This window comes from Athene noctua, chromosome 2, assembly GCF_965140245.1.
Source record: "Athene noctua chromosome 2, bAthNoc1.hap1.1, whole genome shotgun sequence".
In the NCBI taxonomy this organism is placed as follows: domain Eukaryota; kingdom Metazoa; phylum Chordata; class Aves; order Strigiformes; family Strigidae; genus Athene; species Athene noctua.
Genome location: NC_134038.1, coordinates 90,804,585 through 90,828,631, shown reverse-complemented (window position 1 = coordinate 90,828,631; position 24,047 = coordinate 90,804,585). Strand labels below are relative to the sequence as shown.

At 42.1% G+C, this 24,047-nt stretch overlaps 1 protein-coding gene across 1 annotated transcript in view; it reads right to left on the bottom strand.

Annotated features, from left to right (window-relative positions):
* The window catches only part of CDH20 (cadherin 20), a 114,392-nt gene that overhangs the window by 16,611 nt on the left and 73,734 nt on the right, over positions 1–24,047 (bottom strand). The window contains exons 2-7 of the mRNA XM_074897864.1: positions 20,297–20,664; positions 13,579–13,873; positions 11,793–11,912; positions 8,201–8,368; positions 6,159–6,346; positions 1,227–1,480 (exon numbers count right to left, since the gene is read on the bottom strand). Coding sequence (XP_074753965.1) covers positions 1,227–1,480; positions 6,159–6,346; positions 8,201–8,368; positions 11,793–11,912; positions 13,579–13,873; positions 20,297–20,539 — 1,268 coding nt within the window. The 5' untranslated portion in view covers positions 20,540–20,664. The remainder of the gene's footprint in view (positions 1–1,226; positions 1,481–6,158; positions 6,347–8,200; positions 8,369–11,792; positions 11,913–13,578; positions 13,874–20,296; positions 20,665–24,047) is intronic.

Genomic DNA, 24,047 nt, shown 5'->3' with positions numbered 1-24,047 from the left:
CAGATTAGCACAAAGCTGTTTGCACTGCAGTGTTTGGATAATGCTAGACAGTAATCAGCAAAATAAGATGCAGGTGGAAAAAAGTTTAGGGTAATGAAATTGTGATGCAGTCACTATAATACTTAGTTTTATTGAAGAATTTTAGGCAATGTCATGAGAAGTACGATAACCTTATAATGTAGGTAGAAAAGATAGGTATATTAAGGTAACAGAGATGAAAAAAATAATTAGAGCAGCAACACAGAAGGCAATATCATTAAGAACAGGCTCTGTGTCTGCTCAGCTCTTCCACCTGAAGCCCACAGAGCTGCTCATATAGATTTCACTTTCTTCAAAAACTCAAAACACTTGATGTTTCGACTTCCCAGGACTGTTCCCAAACACAGACAATTCAGAAGCTGGACTGATGCAAGGTTAGGCAAACAGCAGCTCAACACCCAAAGCATTTCTCAGATGAGAGAAGCATGACCTGCTGGGATTATTAACTTGCAGTCACTCGGAGCTTCTGCAGGTTGTGAAAATTAGTATGTGGGCTGGCCTCAGAGAAAAACAGTGTTCTCTGATAAACTGGGCTGACTTGGCAGCCAGAACAGAAAGGAGTGCTGTGATCACACAAATCTGCTCCTTTGGCTCCTTGCTGAGTTGCAGCTATGAAGCTCCCATGGCTGTAAATACACCTTTACCTTTCTTAACCCCGTATGGGAATATCTAGCTCCACAGCTCTGACCAGACACTATATAATTTAGTGGGTCATGAATATTTATTAGTATGTATTCAGTCTCCTCCAAAAGTAGCTGTGTATTTGAGCTGTTGACAAAGGCAGGCTTTGAAACAGAAGCAGGGGTAAGGAGAAGCGAGTTGATTACCCTCCCCTCAGTATGGCAGCAGATTCTCAGCAACGCTGTCAGGTTTTGTGCCAGCAAAGGCACGAGAGTCCAGGATTTGTTTTTAATGTATGGTATCAGGACACGCCTGACCAGTTCATTGCAATGCTAGATGCAGACATCCTCCATACCACAGAAAAGGCAAGGGTAAGCTCCTGCATTGGTTTGACAGCCGTAGCAGAGCCCCTCTGTGTGTAAGATCTGGTTTGACTAAACCCACTGACAACTACTACTGGTTAAAAAGAGAGAGTTTCTCCCACCAGTGCTGTTTCAGCCCCATCACTGCCACCAACCTGAGTACCAGGGAGTGCTCCTGGGGGAACACAGAGAGAGAGGACAGACCTGATGGAGTTGTTGGTCACATCTGGGTCCCTGGCAGAAATGATTTGTATGGTGGTTCCAATCTCCACATCCTCGGGCACTTCCACAAAGTAGAAGCTGGGCTCGAACACAGGAGGTTCATCCACATCCTCTACGCTGATGTGGACGGTGGTGGTGTCACGGAACGGACCCAGGTTCAAGAACCGCATTTCCAGGTGGGGGTTGGCACCCTCTACTTTCAAAGTGTAGCTTTTCTTGCTCTCAAAACTTAAAGGCTGAGGAGAAAAGATATATCTAGCATTAGTAATACTGAGCCATATCATTTAGGCCATATAATTTTAATTTCCAAAAGTAAAAGATGCCCTCTAATGTAAACTGATGCCTCTTTTTAAAAATAAATCCTTACTATGATTCTTAATCATAAGGGTAACTAAATATTTGCAGATGGAAACAAAGCACTGAGTGACAGTAGTATTAGAAATGGCACTGTCTACATATTTTTTTTTTCTTTTTTACAATTTGACAGTTGAACGAAAAAGCCAGGAGGAATATTTGCAGATCACTTCGGAATACATATTCTTTCATTCTTCTTGCTGAAATGAAAATAAAAGTGGCCACACCACCATTGAGTTGTGATTCATACAGTGAGCTTCATGCCACTCTGAGGAGAAACCAGGCAGAAACAGACAGTATGGGAGCACCTGAAAATAAGGTAAAGATGCAAAGAGTTGGTTCCTCCAAAATGGGTCCTGGTAGCAGGGACAAGGATGCTCACACATGAGGTGGAGGTCCTAGTTAGCATCCTCTTTTCTCCCTGAAGAGATCAGTCTTGTCTCCAGAGAGCCCTGTCTGCCAAGCTGCTAAATCTCTTGCGGGATCCTGTTACAGTTTTTATTATCCTTCCTAGGAGTGGGGTTTTTCACCTCCTCTCAGTAAGTATCTTAAGCACAGTTTAAAAATCCAGGTGTGCTGAGTGCTAGGATCTTAATCTCCTCCCCTGCCTAGAGAACAGTTTAATTTCAAAGCATTATGAGGTACCTCTGACCTCTTCCTGCAGGAGCTCTTCTACTTTGCATGAAATACTCAAGTATTATTTGGAACAGGGAGGGGGAATGTCTCTTTTTTTTTCTTTTTTTTTTCTTTTCTTTCCTGAGATAATGGAGAAAGGGGGGTCAGCCTTCTTTCGTAGTAGTTTCATGAATTTCATTTCTTATCTAGATAAAACTACTTATTTGGTGAACATGGATACAGAAATAATTAATGCTGACACTGAACATTTCAATAAATAAATTTTTCATCTCCTTTCTCTCTTCTTTTCACACATCTCTGAAGAAAATAGGCCTCTCCAAATCCTGATTAGAAATAAATGGAGAATTCCATATTTAACGTGCAATTTACCAGTCTCGATAAGAGATGACTAAAAGCATCTGACAAACCAGAAAGACAGTATGGAAGGATCAGTCTAAAATATAAAAAAAATTTTCACCAGATGAACTACACCTTACAGAGGACACAGCCATACTTGCCAAGTTGCAGTTAGAAGTTGCAAGCAGTTGTGCTGTGGTTAAATGGTCACAATGCTTTACTTGTATAACCTGGGGAGTTTTAATGCTGAAAAGCAGCACAACTGGATCCCCTTAGATGGCACAGAACCTGAGCAAGCCAAACTTTGTACCAGGAAAGAAATGGCCCAGTTCTAAGGGTTGCCCAGTGGGACATACTCCTTTTTGTTATATGAATGGCTTTCAAAACATGTGGCTTTATTCATACGTCGGGATTTGAGCATCATGTGTGGAACCACCACACACAGGCTACAGTAGGATCATTGCTGTTTCCATCCAACACTTTTATGCTTTTCCGATTCAGCTCTTTCATTTTAAAGGCCTACCACCAGACTGGGGCAAAGAGATGGGCAGGAAAACAGAGAAGGAGAATGCCAAAGCAACTGGAAGCCAAAGGTGTGAAGAGCATTACTGTAGCAGTGAAGTCCCACTCAGCTAGTCATAACCCATGTCTTTTCTGCCCCGCCCAGTAGTGCCACCCGCCAATTCTGCAGCCATGAGATGTGTATTAGTTTAAGCAACATCAGCAGAAATGTCACATGCTCAGGCATGGCAGAGTGTATACTGTGGGCCTCAAGACACTCCCTCACTTCAGTGGTGGTTTCAGTACTTGTCTACTGCCACAACAGCTTCTTTCTTCAGAAGTGGAAACACTGCAGTGACATACGAAAGCCCATGTTGTCACAGTAAAATTACCTGTAGTGATGTCCTGCATAGGAATGCCTGATGAAAGACTGGAGTTCTTGAAATTATAGAACTAAAACTCACTCAGCATTTAGTACCTGGGGGTGAGGAATGAAGACGAAGGGGAACTGGTTTTCTTGTGCTGGGGGAGATGATGGTCCAGTATTACTGGAGGTGCTGTGCAGTGATGCAATATGAACTGTGCAACCTGTGGCAGCAGGTACAAACAGATGATCTGAAACTTGCTCATGCTCCCTTTAATTCCACCCGGTAAATCTGTGACTACTGGGGGCATAGCACTTGTCAGCAAAGATTTAGCTAGATCTACAAACATATTACCCATTACCTCAGAGTCATTATAGTCTACCAGTTGCATATTCATACATTGTAAAAATAGCAATAAAATATATTTACATGACCAAGCAACACTTATTGTCCATCTGGCAAGGAATGTACAATGCAAAGCTGCCTAAACATATACTAAGAAGGAGGCCATTATATCTCATGGTTTCTCATGTGAAGAAAACTGTGTAAGAAACATTGCATGTGCACTAAAAAGCTAGGTTATAAAAAGAGCTGTTGAATCACAGAAACACTTAGTAACTATAAAACCCAACTGCATTAGGAAAAGACTTAATCACCTAGTTAGAAAAAGTGAGAAAATCAAACAAGTGTGCAAGGCCATCACATTTTTGATGCATCTGACTTCAGACACCCTCAGTTTGCTTTGGACTCCTTCATCAGCAACCATGGCTTTCCCTCCTGATCCTCTCATGTGCTTATGCCTCAACACCGCTGCCTGCCCACCCCATCAGATTTGTCTTCTATGGGTGCGTTCAAGCCTCTTTCCAACACCGGTCTCATGGGGAGGGCAAGCAGGTTGCCTTCTTCTGTGAACTGAGAATGCTGCAAAACACAGCTGAGAAGAGAGGCAACCCATGGAAACCTCTCCTTGTTCTCGTCCTCCTGCCCCTGGTGCTAGGCAGGCACTGAGAGATGCACCAGGCAGGAGGGATTTAACAAGAGCTGCCGAGTGGGCAATGGCTGGGGACGAGGGCAGCGCAGGGCTCTCCTGGGCACTGGGCTCCATGCTGGCTGGGTAGTCCATCACCATGCCTCCTACGGGCAGCCCAAAAGGGGAGGCAGGGAGAAAGGGGAGGCCGTCACCAGGGTGAGTATCAGCCTCACAAGCTTTGAAGCCTCAGACCTTTGAAGGAGCTGTAACTCTTCAGGAGGTGCTCAATATTTGGTGGGATTAGTGGGCTGAGGTAAGTGGCCACAAGACCTCAAGCAGTGGTCTTATCTGTAACTATAAATTCTGACTTTTTGATGTCCATGATAGAGGCAGAATTAGTGCTAGTTATTTTGTCCGGGAAATCGGTCTAGAAAAATGAAAAGGAAAGTTTTGATTTCTTTCAAATAAGATTTCATTGTTAGTTTAGAAATTCTCTATCCCCTTCTCCCCATTTTGATATAATTTTCTATCAACACCAGTTGATTTTTTAAATTTTTTTTTTTTCAGTTGAGTGGATCCAAAAGACAACTTTCCTAATGTTTGGCTGCTGATAATCATAACAAAAAGCTACAGGCATATATAGAATTTTACATTTATGTACAGTAGATGGATTGAGCAGTATGTACCTGATGCCAGTACATATCTGGTATGATCGATGGCATAAATTTTTATAACTCCTCCTCCTGACGTACATGAACATCTAGTAAAACTGTATTCATAATAACAAAAGTCAAGCTTATTGACACATTCACTCCAAATAAACTGTTTTCTTTCATCAATAAATGAGTGAAAAATTACATTTGAATTTTCACTCAACATCTATTTCATTCCAGCAAACATGCTTAACTTTAGGGACTAGTGTGCATAAACAGGAGTTGGAGAAAGGTGACCATAAATACATTCTTAAATGCTTTGCTGTAGGGCATAGAGGCTTGCAGGGTCAAATCTCTCCCATGTGTTGTTCCATTTTAGTGCACAATTTAGTCTCAGGCTATTTAAATGGAGACTATACTTCCTTATTAGTACACTAGATATGCTTAGGCAGAAATACGGTTACAATTTCATAACCTAGAAACAGAATTGAACTTCTAGCATTTATGTAAGATCGTAGAATAAATATCCGATAGCAGGGAGTCTAAGCAAAATACTCTATGCCTTTCTGCACAGCCTGCGGTACAGAGTACTAGCAGTTTCACAGCTGCCATTTTAGAGACAGCTTCTTCTACCCTAATTAGCATTTATGGATCTTCAAGCAGCAATTAAAAAAAAAACTGCCTGGGTTTTATTGGTTTATAAATAATTCTAAGGCATGCTTTATTATTGTTTGTGGGACACCGGAGTGAAAAATGTGTACAGTTCAAATGCAAATATTGATCTAATTTCTTGCATTGTAGGATAATTAAGCTACAGAGAATATTTAAATAGAGAAATAGTGAATCAGAACATTCCTTTGGTGGCAAAAGACATGTTTATACTAATGCTGTCCCCACTTTTTAAAGGTTGCTCCTAGGAATACAGTCTGCTTTCATATTTTAGCAATGAATGTTAAAGAAATTGTGCTTTACAGCAGGAAAGAGGCAACTGTCATGTAATGGGAACCAAGTTACTACAGGCATAAGGGAATATTGCGCACATAAAATGTAACCAGGACTGTTAGCCATATAAATTACGATACAAAAGAAACTTTACTACCTTTCTCACAGTTATGATGCCAACTTGGTAATTAGGATCAGTGTTAATATCAAAGACATCCAGTCCATCTCCGTCCACAAGGCTGTATTTCATCTCCGCATTAATGCCTTCATCCAGGTCTTTAGCAACCACGCGGCCCACAGTGGAGCTGACAGGAGCAGACTCCAGCACACTCATCTGGTAATGCTCTGGCACAAGCAGCAGAGAGGAAGAGGGTAGCAAAAAACAGGCTGTGAAAAGGAACCAGAAACTGCACAGCAATGAAAAGAGTAGAGCAGGGCAGGCCACAGTACTGCATAGCCTGCAGGGAGTCTCTAGTACCTTTCCCAAAGCTGCAACAGTGGTGTGATTTCCTTTAAAAAGCCACAGCCCGACTGAATTGCCTGGGAAAATTTTATTTAGGTGTTTGTCATATCAACAGGTCTGTTCAACAGATTCTTCTCAAAACAGCAATATACCTGAAAATGGGAACTTCAACTAGAAAAATAGGGCAATTAACACTAGTGCTGTTGCAGCCATGATATAAACAAGATATGAAACAGATTTAATAGAACAGGCATCTTTTACTAGACCAGCTTGTACAGTGGGAATAAACACACAAGTTTTGAGCACCACAAATCCTCAAGTCCATACAAACTTCTTTTCAGCTCTGAACAAGGCTTTGAGAGCTCAGAAGCTTGCCTGTTTCTTTCAAATTAACCAGTTACTCTATCAAAATATACTACCTCTCCCTACAAACCCTGTCTTGAGCACATTTGGTACATCACTAATTTGCTTAGCAGCACACCTGGGGAAAGAGAGAGCTTCTATTTTAGAAGTGTGTTTTAAAAATATAAATATTGTATCTAAAATACTTCTCTGCCATCATACTTCATGTTCAAACCTTCCTTGCTGCTCTCTCTGTTGACTCCACCAATTATTGAGCTTTATAAAGCAGAATAACAGCAAGGATGGGGTTTGATCTATTCTCATTTTTCTTAATCAAGAGTTCAACATCAAACAATTACAATTCATGCCACTTTCAAAACAAGATTGGCTATGGTGTGTTCAACAAGTTGCTCTGACAGAAGAAGAAAAGTGGAAATTGAGGCTTACTGCCGATCTTAGTGGAAGGCTTTGATATAGCAGTGCAACATGCTGAAACAGATGGAGAAGAATAGTAACGAAAAGAACTGCAGCAGTTTTCATTTCTCAGCTAGATGAGAAAAATGGCAAAACCAAAATGGCTTGAGACTTATCTACATCACCAAAAGAATCAGTTTTCTTAAAAAAAAAAAAAAAAAAAAAGTATATCCCTTGAAAGATTTAGTTCTATCAAACTGGAAGAGTTTATTTAAATTTTTTAACAGTAATGTAGAATTATGTAGATAAATTTGTTCTAAGAAATTTGAAAAAGAAAGAACAAAATATTACAAATCTTGCTTTGAAATGAACTTTTGTAAACAAAAAGTAGTGCTTCTGATAAGAGTGGAGTTGGCTATTTTTGCATTCCATTAACTGTGGCTGTTACATATCTTAGGATTTAACTGTATATTGCCAAGGTTTAGATGAACCTTTCCTGGAGAGCAGCCTGTATGACAATGCACTCTACACTGGCAGCACAGCTACCCGACGCTCCCCTGCAGCGGCCTGGCTGGAGTGTAGAATGAATTATCTTTCAATTTCCAGCACTGCCACATGTCCCTGATTTGACAGACATCCTTTTGGAGATAGGATGAAAAGAGAATCAGGGCAGCAATTAGCAGCCAAAGGCAATGGCCATGAGCGACTTCTAGGAACACAAAAGATCTTTCCTTTTCCTGTAAATTAATTTCCCACCCTTTAAAGAAAGTGTTGTCTTTGATGATTCTGGAGGTCAGAAACCTATTCTGAAAGCCAAGGTGGTGAATGCTCTGTTTTGACATTTTTCTGGAAGTTCCTTCATTGATCTGAAATTCTGCCCATCTCTAATTGTCACTCTCCCAAGTATGAAAATGGCGGTAATGAGAGCAAAGAGCAGACGTACAACTCAGCCACCACGTCCCGGTGCAGCTGGTACTCACTCTGTGGAAATCTGGGTGGATTGTCATTGACATCAGAGAGAGTGATGTTGACTGTGGTTGTTCCAGCTAATCCTCCCAGCTGTCCACCCATATCCTTGGCCTGGATAATCACTTCATAATATTCTTTTGCTTCTCGGTCCATGTTCATCAGAGCTGTTCTAATTAACCCTGAGATTGGGGGGGAAAGGGGTTTTGGAAACAAAAGAAATGGCAGTTAGAGAGTACACAAACGAGGTTGAGTGCTCTTGCTTGTGCATTGCGTTCCCTGTGTCAAGAATGAGACCAGACTCTGCATTTAATCTCACCTTTCCTGGCAGAACAAAACTCACCCGATTTAAATCTAGGTTAACAGAAGGTGTGAATTCTAAAGAAGCCCAGTTAAAATGCATCACCTCTGGGGCAGGCTGGCTGTTCAAAATTAAAATGTTGCCTTCCAAAGGAGCTGGAGAAGCATGTCGGGAACAGAGCACGCTACGCTGAATTACGGTCCTGCTCAGGCTAATTCTGTCTGCACAAAAGGTGGACGTGATTAGTGAAAAGCTGTATGAAGACAGACGGGTTTTCCAGAGTGTCTCTACCCACAGAGTCTTGGAGGCAACCTGACAGAAGCCCACATGACTTTGCTCGGGTCCTTCGGGACGCAAGGCTGGCGGCTACGAGAGCAGAATCTGGGGAGCCACCGCTGGTTCGGGCCGCTTGCTCCCGCCCCGGGAGGGGCGGCGGGGGCTGGTCACCCTGCCGAGCGTCCCTTTCCTTCGGGGTAACACTACTGCAAGAGGACATGAGGTGGCAGCAGCACCTCTCCGACGGAGGATGCGAGGAGCCGGCCCGGGCAGCGCTGCCGGGGCCGCCGGGGAAGTGGCCCTTGCCGAGGGCCCGCTCCCGCGTCCCCGGCCTCTGCTTGCCTCGCTGGCCTCGCCTCACCCGAGCTTGTCGGGTGCCGGCCTCAGGGTCTGGATGTTGGGCGTCGGGCCTGTTGGTGAGCGCACTCCCTTTCCTTTTCCTGCTTTCCCCACGTCAGCCTGCCAGGATGGAGGGATACAGGCCTACGTTTGAGAGCTCTCAGGCCTCCAGTCCTGCCAGGGAGAGCCCTTCCTCTCGTCTCAGGAGAGCACCGGTGGCTGGTGATGCAGCCCAGGAGACTTACTGCCAGGGGGACGCTTTCAAGGGCACGAATGGCCCTTGCCAGACACGGGCTGTGACACATCTGGGGTGCCCTCCTGTGTGGGGGCAAATATGTGTCAGGCCCTGGCACCATTCCTGTCGCACGGCTCAACATGCAGTACTGGCGCATCAGGACACTATTAACTTGAGTGATCTGCATTTAGTCTTTATTTTTAGCAGGAAGACAATGTATGGGTTTAATAAAAAAGCAGTAAAAAGATATTGCATTGGCAATTATCACTGTATGTAGAAGGGAAAAAATATTGTACTGAACAATTCACAGTGCGCTATTTTAATCTTGCTATATGGAGTCCTTAAGAGTCTCATCCTGCAAAGTTGAGTGACTCCTGTTAAATGCTGTCGCTCCTCAGCTCCCATGGATATAAATAAGATATGAAAATGCTTAGCATTTTGGGAAGTATTTTCTCCATATATGAACATTTTGTAGGGAATATCCACTCTTGGCTTGTCCTTAATACAGAACAGGCTAGATTTAAAAAAATACATCAGTGCCTAAAAGCCAGGCTCTGCGATGCCTGTGTTTGGGGCCTCTGGTCCCTAGAGGAGGGCCCATCCAGGACACCAGGACTCAGAGTCAGGTTGAGGTTCCTGCTTCTTCAAATGGTACCCAGGGGAGCAGCCATGCTGAGCAAAGGAGCCTCCGATGCTGCTTGTGCACAACCCATCAGCAAGGAAATGCTGAGGATGGTGACGAACCTTAAAACTTTCCTTAGGGCTATGCAAAAGGCTCAGATCCTCAGATGTTCCAAAATAAAGGTGCTGGTACCATTTCTTCTACCTAACTGAGTGAGGTTTGCTCTCTTAAAAAATAGTAGTAAAGCGCAGAGGTGATGTCCTTTCTTTTCTGTAACAGCCAGGTGGTTTCTTGGGAAGTGGGTGACTCAGGGGCCTTTGCCTACTCTGCCTGAGGGCATTTAAATCCATATTTTTTAGCTTCTAGGGGGATATGATTATGAACATGCTGTAAAAGTATTATGGAAAAAGGGAGGAGGAGGCTTTCAGCTTTCCTTTGAAGTTGTGCCCTCGCATATACATTCGTTCAGCACCTGTGTGGCCAAGTGACAGAACAGGAACAGGAGTGCATTTCTGGAACCAAGAGGTTGTGTCAGGAAGTGAAGGATAAGGGCCACACATGCTTCTAGCAGAGGAGTGTATTGAAATGGGTTGCCTGCTATGGGGTGCTTTAATCACTACCCATCAGTATAAAGGAGCTGGTGATCATTTATGCTCTAGCTCTGTTTTAGAAGAATGTGAGAGCTGCAATTGCATTTTGTGGGTTACCAACTCCTGCAGGTGGGTTTGCACCGGGGAAGCCAGTTAGAGTCCTGTGCCTGTGATGGGGGAACAGCTTCTGGCTCACAACTGCACTTAGCCTGAACAGGTGCCTTGCTGCCCACTTGTAAAGGATGAAGCAGCTCTGGACATGTCCAGAGATGCAGGTCTAAGTGACTGGGAAATTAGTAAGTGGAGAAAGAGACCTTTTCTGGGTTAAATGCCAGTCAAGTACATGATTTTGGACTTAAAGACCTATCTTGTAAGTTGCACTCTAGCAGTTAAATCTGTCTCGGATCTGACCCTGAGTATTGCTGTTTTCCTTTCTTAGAAATCATTTATTACTTAGCAGATCTATGATTATGCCCTTTTTTGTCTGTGGTCGATAACCTGATTACAAAATTAACATTACTCTTTTATTTATATTGTAAAGACCTGAGGAAATAACATGCCACATATGAGTTTGTCTTTGGCTAGAGCACCTACCCCATAAACTGCTAACTTTCAGAAGTAGATTATGCAGTGTTTTCTGTATTTGGTCCCCTAGGGCTCAGCAGTGGCTATCGTCTCATGAGTTTCTGACCTACAGATGCCCTTTAGAAACTGTCAAAACCTGTCAGATTCCTCTTTTAGATATAAACCTTGGATATACACAGAAAAGGAGAGTGAGAAAGAAAGCAAAACAGAGAGGGTGTCCTATAGATAGATTGAAGGTTATTAACAGAACACCCTAGGTAAAACTACTCCAGTAAGTGCATCCTTTAGCTTGCACTTTCCAGTCCTGGTTGGTTCATAGATTGCTTTTTTTAACTAAGTCTTGCCACCAATTAGATCTGCTAAAGACTTTGTTGCAACAATAGAAGTCAACAAAAGTATTTACAGCATCAAACCCACCCACCTCCTGAGCTGCAGAATATGGTCATTCAGACGAATATATCATTGCAGAAGCATGTCCTTCTTCTGGAGCTTGTCACCACAGTCATGCTTTAACCCTCACATGGTGCTGCTCTATCTTGGCTCCAAGACATAGAAATACATTTCTCTAACCACAGTCTTGATGCACTGCCTTTTCTTTCTGCTTGAAACTTTTTCTTTCAGTTTTCACAAAGCCTCATTCCCTGATGAAATAACATACCTGTCCGAGAGTCCACAGAGAAATACGGCTGTCCTTGGAGAATACTGTACACTACTCTTGCACTGTTCCCATAGGTTGGGTCATCAGCATCTGTCGCTGTCACCTGGATAACAGAGGTGCCTGACAAAAAAAACCATCAGGTAAGACCTTGTGGGATAAAGAGCCAGCATGAAAAGCACACAGTTCAAAACAAACTGAAATGCCTATCAAGAGCTTTCCCACACCAAACTTCTTCATTTGATGCTTATAGTGCTTTTACTTATTGCTCATACTTGTATCTCATTAGTGCTAAAGGAATTAACAGGCATAAATTCATCATGCATCAAGATATAACTATGGACCACAGTTACAGAATTGCTGATCTAACAGTACTTTGTTAGGGTTTGCAGAGAGCTGGTAGTTACATACCGCTTGCTTCTTTTCCCCTTTTCTTGATTTTAAATGTTATTTAAAGGCAGCTCAAATAAGATCTATAGCTATGCTGACATCAATCATGAACTGCTGTAGTGGGCCCATGGATGCTGTATGTTGACTGAGGGATGGAAATTGTACACAGTGAGCATGAAGGGATGCATCTCTGAGATAATCTCTCTGTGAGACTGCAGTTTACATTGCACAGCCTAGAGATTATACCCTCCTGAATTGCCTTCTGGAGCCCCCACGGATGCACATATATTTCTTTTCTTCAATTGGTTTTCAAGGTCTGCTTCCTCTGAAGCTAATAATGGCTTGCAGGTGATGTAATTTATCAAGAACAAGGAGAAGGTAAGACATCACTGTTTCAAATATATGTGTTTTGACTCATTAAAATGTCAGACAATGCCTTTATGAATGTATCTAGCCTTCCACATAATGTTTTGTGTTAGAAACAAAGCCAGTGTTACTAGATACACCCTGGAAAATAAATATGAATTTAAGCTAGCCATTACCATTAAGAAATACTATTTCTGAACAGAACGTTTGTATTTGATGCTAGTCTCTAGCTTTATGTCAACATAATATTGAAGAATGAGCAGTTGAAGCATATCTGTAACTTCAGGACATGAGATTTATATGGTATTATTATCTCTGTAATGACGTCACAGAGTCAAAAACCAATAAGCAACTCCAAAAGAAAGAAGAAAGTCCAGAAAAACAGTATTTTATGTGACTCTTGGATTTGTTATATGGGAATGGTTTCTCCTGACTTGTGTTAAGTAGGAAGGCCGCTGTTTGTCTTCTGCATTGCAGTAACAGGACTGTCTTTGACATGATCCCATTTTCTAAAAGTGGAGAGTAAACAGTATCAGAATCTTGGGATCCACTGAACTGTGTTTAGTGCAGTTTACAGGGATTAGGGGCAAAGCTGCTAATAATTATTGTCATGTCTCCATATTTTCAAGGACAGTATTTCAACTCAGTATAAACTAGAATAGGTTTCTAAAAATGTGTATCTTCTGGATAGCAATGGTTGTCTAATGGTCATTACAATTGCTACCATCTGATAGCAGGGGAAAAGGGGCACTACGTTACTGCAAAATGTCTGAGGATGGCACGTTCAAATTACATCTTTTTTCATCTCTCTTGCTTGCCATGGCATGTTTTCTTTCAGAGGGACCCAGCTGATGGTGGTGTGAAGCCTGCTACCCCTCCTCTGTGGCACTCAGGCATCCCAGGGGGAACTCTCCTGTCCTGCAGCTCTTGCACAAGGGCAAAAGCTGAGTCCAAGGAGTCAGGGAATTTATGTTTTGGTGACCATCTATGATTTGCTTATAGAGGGGAAGAGACTCCACAAAATCTGCCTTACCCACAGGCGACATTTCTGGAACAGAGGCTACGTAAGGTCCATCCAGGAACTTGGGTTCATTGTCATTGATGTCTTGGATTTTGATGATGAACTCTGACTCTGGTTCCATCGGCCGGCCTGTTCGCCTGTCCAGAGCCTGCGCTCTGAGAGTGTACTGCGACCTTTCTTCCCGATCCAGTCGCTGAATGGCATGAATGTCCCCTGTTGTATCATCAATTGTAAACACAATGCCAGCTCCCTCTCCTGAGAGAATGTATTTGATTGAACCGTCTCCCCTGTCCATGTCAGAGTGGAGCTGCAGAAAGGAACAGGATTCAATTAGACCACGAGCTGGGCAAGCAGCTGCTGAGAAACACTAAGCACGTGAGCATCCTGAGCATTTTGGTCTCACTGTTGGGACTCACAAGCTGGTTTTAATGAACTTGTTTTGCTGAAAGAGGCAAATACTCAGTAAAGTCTGCATCAGAGAGTTGCAATTAAAAACCCTCTCCTGTCTTTCCATTTCTGCATCCACAGCTGTGCCAGAAGAAAAGGCAGAGATACCCAAACAGGAACAGGCTCTGTGCCTTTTTATGAAATTTGACTCAACACAATAATTATTTTTTGCCTGGTTACAATGGCCATTGAGAAGAACTTACTGCCAAGCTTGGAATAAGGTGAGGTCAGCAAAGCTGCAGACTGTGCTTGCTCACATGGCTTAAGAGGGGTCAGATATTCCAGGGGTAGCATAACATTGGGGCAGATAAAGCAAACCTTTTTGGGATCAAGGAGAAATCAGGATGGGAGAGATGCTCAGTAACTGTCATGGTTCAGATTTTTTTTTTTTTTTTCCCATGAAAATGTTAGCAATAAAAATGAGGCTGGATCCTTAAATCTTCAGGAAAGAATTATTGTCAAACAGTAGGTAAGGTAAGCAGCGAGGAACATTTGATTGCGTCCATGGCAGGCTATAGAGATGAGAGGCATCCCAGATTTTCTAGGGAATTAGCAAATGGATTTATTGCATGACTGCTAATTAGTTCTGAGCAGCCACAGATAGCTGTGAATGCAACAGAACAGAAGAAAAGTAAATGCAGTGTTAATTATCATCTAAACCAGAAACAAATCATCCTGGGGACTACCGTTCTGCTAAACACCTGGTTCCCATGAAATACTGGAATGACTATCAAAAGACAAACAAATCACTTAATTTCACTCACACTATGAAGATGTTTAAGAGCCATGCTTTTGAGGAATAAAGTATAAAGACCAATGGCCAGAGATGATATTGGTTCAAGCCCAAAATCCAGGAAAGCAATAGACTTGAGGTGCAATAATCAAAATGGGATTTTCAGGAATGGTTCAGGTGTGAATGCTGTTTTCCAGTGTGATTATAATTTTGAGAGATGAATAAAGAAGAGATAAATAATAATAATTAAAAAAAAAGTGGTCAAAGTGGGCTGGATTCAGTTAAGCACATTTTAAATTGCATACATGAGCTAATTATTTCAGGAAATATGGTCAGAATTAAGTGTGTGTTTAATGCTTTGGTGAGCTCAAAGGACACATGGGAATAATTGTGGAGGATGAGACCAAACACAGGTAAATATTTGTATTGGACAGAATAATCTTGGAATAATAAACTGAATATATGAACACAGAATTGGTAGGATTTGAAGAAAGAATCCAAATAGAAATGGATAACTTGTGTGGAAAAGCAGAAGTCAAACTTGATGCATGTGATTACAGGCTATTCTCTCAAGAAAAAAAGAAGAAATCTCATCTCTAAGGTATTTAAAAACACACTGAAAACTATGGACAAATTGGCTTATCTGACCTAAGCATTTCTAATGCCAGTGGAACAGCTCTTTGGCTGGTTTAGGACATATGGTCCCCTTGACTTGGGAAAGGAAGACCATTGTCCCAGTGAAGGGTCTGGTTGGAAGATGCTCATTCTCTGGAGGTTATTTACCTTACTGGCCTCTCAGAGTGCAGCACATGATCTACACAAAACTTGGGCCTACTGATTTTAGGGTAAGACTGATTTCAGCTGAGGTGGGATCTGTATGGTTCTCTATGGTGTGTCCCACCCTGCAGACAGGTCTGTAAGTAGGTGGGCCATCAACTCTTAGTGACTGCTGGGACACCAAGTGTCAGGAGCAGCAGCACTGCAAAGTGTTTGCAAGAGCTGAAGGTACAGTTTTTCACAACTGCTGTGTCAGGTCATCACTATTTCATTTAATCGCTTTGCCACTGGTCTCTGCAGTGGCTACTGCATCTGAGAGACATTGGTCTTTTGGAGGAATGCTGGCAGCTCTCAGGTGGATGTATCAGCTAAATGGAGGATGAACATGCCCAGAAAAAATTGGCAGTGGCAAACAGTTAAATTTAGATGACTGCCATGTGTATTAATTCACATGCAGGCGCCAGGACTGCAAACTGGCGTATCTTCAGGAAACACCATCTTGTGATTAATTTAAAAAAAGACAGCGGCTGTCATTATTTACCCTAAACAGCCATAACTCAGAGATTATCAGTGTAAGAGCTAGTAAACAGGATGCTTCCAGAAGGAGGACACTATTATAGCATTTTGAATTGATTCAGAACCACTAAGCTACATCTTGGGCATTTGTCTGAGTGCATCAGTACTGCCAGTGAGAGAATGCAGCTGCTGAGTCATATACAGATGTTAGACCTGCTTGGGGAATTAGAACTGGGCCTAATGGAAGAAAATGTGGTTTGGAGCATCAAAAAGTCCTCATTAAATAAGAAAACGCAAGAAGAAGTCAAAATTGAAGTCAAAGTCAAAGAAAAAGCAAAAGCAAGGAAAAATTAAAAAGAAATGGAAAAAATGAGAAAATGAAAATGAAAAGACCAAAACAAAGAAAGAAGAAAGCATTTTTTAAAATAGCAAAATGTGTTTGGAAAAGTTCAAAAGACTTAGAAGATAAGGAATCAAACTCATGGGTTAAAATACACCACCTGTCCAGAGCCCTATTTGGAATGAATGCAGTTGCGTAGGGAGCAAACTAGGAATGCACATGGCACGCTAATAAGAATTTGGGAGTACAAGAGGATCTCTGTCTAACTGATTTGTTAAAAACATTGGGTTTCAACCAAGGCTAGGCAGTGAGAAATGCTAGCAGCACTTTTGCAGCTTCTCACATAACCTACTCTTTCTAGACAAAGCAAAAAAGAGCATGAAAAACATAATACTGCCAGACTGCAATAAAGCGGAAAGAATTTGGAGTCTGAAGGGACTGAAGCTCACACCACTGATCACACCAAACCCAATATTGGGATGCTGCAGTTTGGGGTGTATGTAGAAGTCACTGTGTTGGAAAGGTGATCCAGTTTTAAGTTGGCTGTTTTATGGGTGGTGCAATAAACTGTGCTGCCGTGTGGCTGACATAGAAGTAGGAGTAATTAATTTATTAATTTATTGCTTCATATTAAGGAATGAACTATGGGAGAAATAAAGCTGATAACTCCTGAGCAATTATTAACTGTGTCAACCTGGGTTGCTTCTTTTGATGAGGATAGTACAAAAGACCAAGGAGGCTACACCTGCATCTGAAAGACACATTTTCCAGCAAAAAGCACGTGGAAGAGAGTGGTGCTGCCAAGGGCAGCTCAGGGGAGGACTTGAGCAGCTCCACTAACTGAGCTGTGAATCCATCTTTGACATGCTCTCCCTTCTCTACCCCTAAGGAGGTAGCACCTGCAGGGCATTTTTGTGAGGATGCGTGACTGAGTTTGGTTGATCTGCAGTGATAGTCTGTAGAAAGGATGCATTTTATTCACTCACTCAGCTCCCGTGGTTGAAATGCCTCTCTCCTTCGAAGCAGGCTTAGTGAGTCTCTGACATGGCAAAGTGGTGAAGTCTGTCCCCAGTTCAATTACTGACGCAGTTTAGGCCACTGGATGAATGTGGAAAATAGCTGCTGTAGCAAATGTGGGGGCTTTGTTTCCCTAGTTCATCCTATTAGCCAATAATGGCTATCTCTAGGAAGGTTGAAGGCTCGATTTATCAGTGACAGGACCAGGAACCCTCTGAAGCTAAAAGACTTTAAATTAGGATCATGAGCACTGGAGAAAAGCAAAAAATTGTATGGACTTCACCTCAGAAAGTTTCATTTCTCTGTCTAGAAGGTATTTTGCATCTTGCCTTACAGTTATGTAGGAAAGTACATTTTTAATAGCAGCCTTTAAAATCATATTAGGCAAGTCTGGACCTATGGTTCAAGTCAAGGTGGTTTTTGGGTTGCTCCAGTCATACACAGCTAGCCAGAAACAGCTGTACAAGAGCATCAGAAGAACTCCTCTCTCACGAGAGTATAAAGTAAATACAACTGGATCTATGCTGTGCACTTTCTCCTTCTGACATGGCCTTGAAGAAAGCAGATGGATAAAAGCAAGGCCTGGCTAGCAGGATGTTTCAAGGTGTTGTGGGTGATATCAGCTAGAAGAGGCTCCACCGGGCAGACGTGGGACCCAGGGCTGTTTGGAGGGCTGGTGCTAGCAGCCTGGGAATCCTTCTGCACCTCCACCCCACTCTGCACAAGCCCTTCCAGTCAGTCTGGAGTGATTAATTCAGCCCACAGTCTATTCCCTGTTGACCCCCTTCTTAAGGATCCCTAAGACAAAGGCAACGTGAACGTGGCAGGGCCATGAATTGTGGTGGGCTGCAGCTTCTTCCAAGAGCCTATGCCTTAGGCTGTATGAGATGAGGGGAAGCCTTTCCCTCACAGCATTCATCCCACTGCTTGGCTGGCTGCTCTGCACCCAGTTCAGGGTGAAGATGAAATGTTTGACATGCAAAGGCCCATTTCAGCAGCAGAAGTCCCTGGTGTCTGGTCTACACAGAGCAGTGCAGAGTTAGGAGGCCTTCAGAAATATTCAGCCATGTCAGCTCAGCAGAGCGTGGGACTAATTGGCCCTGTTAACTGTGGGGAGCTAATCACCCCTTGCACACCCCTATATTAACACAGCCATGGTGTAGGCGGTCCTGGAGAGAGCTCACTCATGACAGCTTGGGCCTTTGTGTGCTGGACACAGACCATGAAGAGTCATCTCTGCTTCCCCCATTCAGCAGAGCTGAGCAGCAGTGAGCTCAACAGCACTCACTGATGACTGTGCCAAGTTTTTGTGGTCCTGATGGCACGATCAAGTCTAAAACAAAGATGAGTTGGTTTCTTCTGGTACTTGTTTTAGCTAAAATTCAGCTCACAGTGCAAGTCTGGAGTAATTTCAGATGAAACTGAGTATGTTAAATAATATGTCTGGCCCTTGTTCCAAAGCTGGGAATTGCATGAAAACAAATATTAATTTCTTTAATCAATAGAGATATCAAGAACTGAAAAGCTAGGTGCAGAGATGAATGAAGACTAATGAGGTCTCATTTGGCAGCAGTTACTAGTTATGCCATTGCTGTGGAAGGAAGGCAAGCACATCTTGCTGTCAGTCACACAGGGATAAATCAGGAGGAGGTCTTTAAAAGCCTATGGATTCATTTTGATTTATACTTGTGTGACTGAGGACACAGTTTATCTCTATGGGGTTGTAGAACGATGAATACAAGTCCAAAATGGGCCTCTGGATATGTGATTTTTTTTTTTTTTGTTGTTTTTCCCCCTGCAAATGGATAGTTTGGAAGGAAAGGAGCTTTGATCATGTAAACACAAGCAATGAAATCTGTAGGAATTGTTTTCTGACATCCTTTCTTAATTTTTTATATCTATCTATATGTCATCTGCACTCAGCACTATCTGATATTCTAGGCATGTAAAATCTTAATTGTATTGTTCAAACACTTAAGCACGCTAACTCTCCCCCTCCCCACTTTTTCCAGATTTATCACCTTGGTGTAGATTAGAAGCAAACCTGGTGCTGACCATAACCCTTTGAATTAACAGGGTCAGTACTTTAAACAACTCAGTCTTCAAAAACAGTCAGAAAACAGAAAAAGGAGGATGGTTATAGCGAGGCAGATTGTGATGGCAGACATCACTGGTCTGATTTACATCAGCTTCTTCCTCGAGGAGCTACAGAAAAGTGAATGCAAAATACCAGCAAGTGGATGGGGTGAACTTAGGGATCCATTTTACACATATCTGTACTGATGTGTGGGTTCTGGGGTATAAGAGATCCAAAAGTAGGACCCTCCTTGGTTGGATTTAATGAGCTGTCCCTCTGCCCTTCTAAATCTGAAGCAACTTCTCTGTAGTCCACAGAATTAACCTGTGGTCAAACTGTGGTAATCAGAAAGATACTCTGACCCTAGAGACTTACAGAAAACAAGAACTGAAATGTCGGTTTTCAAGAGAAGATGACTATTTAATTTGATTGTGAATTTCAGCTTCCAGCTGACTTGATCACAGACAGAAGCATGACCACAAACCCTTTCTTTCCTAATCCTCATATGTCAATATAACCTTGCTTTGCCTTGACATTGTAGGAGTCCCTGGAAATATCACTGCAGATTTTTCTAACACTACCTCAATTACAGATGATGATTGATGCAGCAGATTTCTTTGAAATAGGCAAATATATTGACAGCCCCTTGAAACAGAAATTCTTCCCAAATGAAGGTGACACTGGTCAAAAGCTCTTGGGAGCAGAAGTGAAATTAATATGGATAAATTCACTGCCAGAAAGAAGGTAAAGGCACTTAGGGAAACAGTCCACAGATACACAGATGTATACACTCTGCCAGATAACCTCCTGGTGTGGGTCTTACCTTCCCAACATAGAGAGGGTCAGTTCCCGTGTACTCCTCCAGAACAAAGAACTGGTTCCACACCCAGCTCCGCTTCATACGCTGATGCAGCTTATCTGACAGGTTGTCTTCTTGCCCTTCAGTGAGGGACCTGGCACTTCCTGACAGCACAGTTGTAGTAAGGTCCATCAGTCCCAAAAAATACAAGGAGACGCCAAGTCCAAGCAAGTTCTTTGCATTGCTCATTCTACCTGAAGTCCACATCCGTATACTAGGGCTGACTTAAAAGTCAAAACACAGTATCTTATGTCCCTTGAGGAGAAAGTAGGTCCCGTGTGTAGTCCTTTGAAATGTCCAAAAAAGATCCTGGTTCTGAGAATGGCAGTCTCCTGTAAAATTAAAGGAAATTTATAAGAGGATGGGTTTTTTTCCCCAAGGTAAAAGTTTCCTCAATAGGCAAATATGCTATAAAATATTTAACTTCTGTATAAAAATATAATATCAGAATGCACACCTTCTGAAACTAGAAATACTATTACCATATAAGCTGCAGAACTGGAGCTTTAGATACAAGAATTGTCAGGGTTTAGTCAATAAAAAAGAGTTCTCTACGTTGCTAACTTGGCTATAGTGTTGCTTCGTGGTAATGATTGGCCTAAGCTAAGTGCATACTTTTTAGAAATATTTATGACCAGAAATCCTTAGAGAATATTTGAAAACAGTTCACACAAAATTATAATAGCTGGTGAACACTTTTTGGCAACTGTCTTTCTCTTTCTTTTTGGAAACTATGTCACTGACATTACAAGCACGTGCATGCACACATGTCCACATAAATACAGATATTACTGCTGTATTGCAAACCTCGAATATAATTTCTAGCAGATCCAGGTTATTTCTAGTTTTAATTATTTTTTCAACCTCCCTGTTGCTTGAATTCAGGTTTCACACTCTGCTGCCTCCTCTCTGAGGAGCTGATGGCTGCTATAAATGCAACATTTCTAGAATTTGAATGGTCAGTTAATCATTTTATAACCCACAAAAGGTTTCACAGTGCTGATAGTCACATGCTATTGTGTGATGCGTCCAAGCAAGTCAAGCTAACACATATTTTCCTCCAAAAGCCTGAAAGACCCGTTTAGGCAGAGGAATGCTGACCTCTATCAGAGGACACTTTCTCATCAGTCTAGGATCTTTTGTTGTCATGAAGTCACTCTAGTTGGTGACCTCACTCCAGGCTACGGATTTTAGCAAACCTTTCCTTCACCATTTCGCTGAGTTTAATGATGTGGTGCTGCACTCAAGTTACCCTGTCAAAACACTCCATACATCCTCTGTGAGCCTAGTATTTTTGCTGTTCTTTTTAAGTGCTCTTCATTCTCTTTTCAGGACAAACAGACTCATTAGAAAAGGTGTATGGGGCTCTAAAGCTTAAGGAAGTAGTTCACATGTCATTTTACTGCTGTTCTATAACTTCAGTCTTTAGGCTTAATGAATTGTTTTATCCTGCGGAAATAAAATGTAGCAGGAGATGTCTGTCATATTTCTAATTGAAATCTTTGAAAGGTTTCAAAATCATAAAAAATATTTTAAAGATTTGCAGGATAATATTTTGAAGTGAAGACTGAGACAATGCAATGTTTTCAACAGAGAAGAGAGTGTTCGAAAATTCCTCAGCATCCAACTGATACAACTGGAGGACTGGGTACACGTAAAAATCCACAGAAACAGAAATGCAGACTTTAATCCAAAAGTTGGCTGAAATCTGAAAAAGGTGGCTTAAGTCTGGAATAGATGCCCAGTATAGGGGAAGTAAAGACAAAATAATCTATCTTAGACTAATTTCTACGCAAAATAATGTTTCCAAGCATAAAGCCCAGAAGGAATATGACCACACAGTGCTGTTAGTCTATACAGTTGTGAAGTGTAACAAATAACTAACAGGTCCTTTACCTTGAAAAGTTTACAACTTAATGCTCAACAGATACAACAAAGAAGGGTCAAACTGTAAGCACAGAACATGAAAAACCTCTTCTAAGCAGATCAATGTACAGAATTGCTAATTGTTTAGACATTTGCTATGTAATGTGCTAGGGCTTACTGTCTGCAAAGCCAAAGAATGAGGGTTTATTGAAGTGGTACAAGCCCAGAAGGACCACAGTAATCTCTGGGTGTCTTCATGTAGAAGCTGGCAGCTGTTTGTGAGAGACAGGGATGAGGCTCAGCTTGCTGGATACTCAAGTCAAAGGAATCCAAGAACTGTGTGTGCAGTGCTTGCCTCTTGCTATCCTCTGAGTCCTTAGCTCCCAACAGCCAATAACACATTTACACTGGGGAAAGGAGGCTGAAGTCCTCTTCACAGAATAGGTATGTCCACTTTGCTCTTGGCATATTGTCAACAGCAGGTTTTTCTCAGCAAAGTCAGGGGGATGTTATTGACAACCCATGTTTTGCTGGTGAGTAAATGTGGGGAAGGGCCTCCCACCACCCCTGAACATGATTTGAGGGAATCCAGCACTGCCTCTGCTGTGCAACAGGAAGGGAAATTGGAGACAGGCTATGATCCAGCAGCTAAGATCCGGCCTGGAGTTTTTACTTTAAGGAATTCCATCTACTGTACAAGTCAATTACATTTTTGTTCACGTGACAAAAGAGGTGATACAACATGATGGACCAATTTCTGTGGCAATGAGAATTGTGTTTTTAGGTTAACTCCCAAACCATGAATTCAAAACTAACCGTGCCAGATGTCTCCTGCAATTAAGTTCAGCCAACAAAGATCAACAGTGCTCAGGGAAGGTAGTATCAAGACAGGGTTAAGTAAACTTGCAGAGTTACCGGTATACTTGTAAAGAGGCTATAGCAAAAGAAATGTGATCATGAGGATGCTTTTTCTGCACATGTGCATTGTATCAGTAAAGTAAGTAGAAGCAGTGAAATAAAGGTCAAGAGTAGGGACATAAATGCTTCAGGCTCTCTGTGATAAAAGCTTTTATTATTTGAATGTCACTCAGCATCGCAGTGAGGTTCCATGAGGAACCTTTCTTGAAAACAGTGTGCAGCTCAGTGGCCCCCAAGAGCGGTTCCTATTCCCAATGCAATCTTGTTCTGGGTTATAGTAACTATCAGGAAACTTGCCATTAAGCAATGTAAAGTCTTGTAAAAGGATGTTCCTTCCCTGAGTACCAGTAATTTCTCCATTAAATGCCAGCCCACAGTGACACAATCATATACTAATGCAGGAATGGAAGAAAGCATTAGTCTTGAGGTCGCACACTTTTTTTTTTTGTTAATACCAGAGTTTGTCGTGTATCATGCCTTTCCAAAATTATGAGCAAGCAGGCTCAAACTCATCACATTTTGCTTCTTGCCTAAAGGCAAATCACTATTATTAATAACAGTATTTAATGAAGAAGTTCCTCTATTTCTGAGGCTGGAGGAGAATAAGGGTTTTTTTTTCTGTCTCAGGTCCTCAGGTTGTATTAAAAGAACAAAAAAGACCTTTGCTAACTTCTGGCCTGAGGTGCTGCTGATCTCTCTGGGGCTCTTTTCCTGCAACTTCACCAACCCAAGGTGTGTACTATTGGCCTCTGGATCTGCAAGGCCTACTGGTCAGGCAAAATCTTTCTCAGCAGTGTAACACACACTCAGGTACATTTAGGGTTTGAATTATGTCATAGCACAAGTGATGGCTAAGCTACAGTTGAGGTCATGGATAACAGTCTTTTCGAGGACTCCTGCAGATGGTTTCTTGCCCCTGCTTTTGTGATTA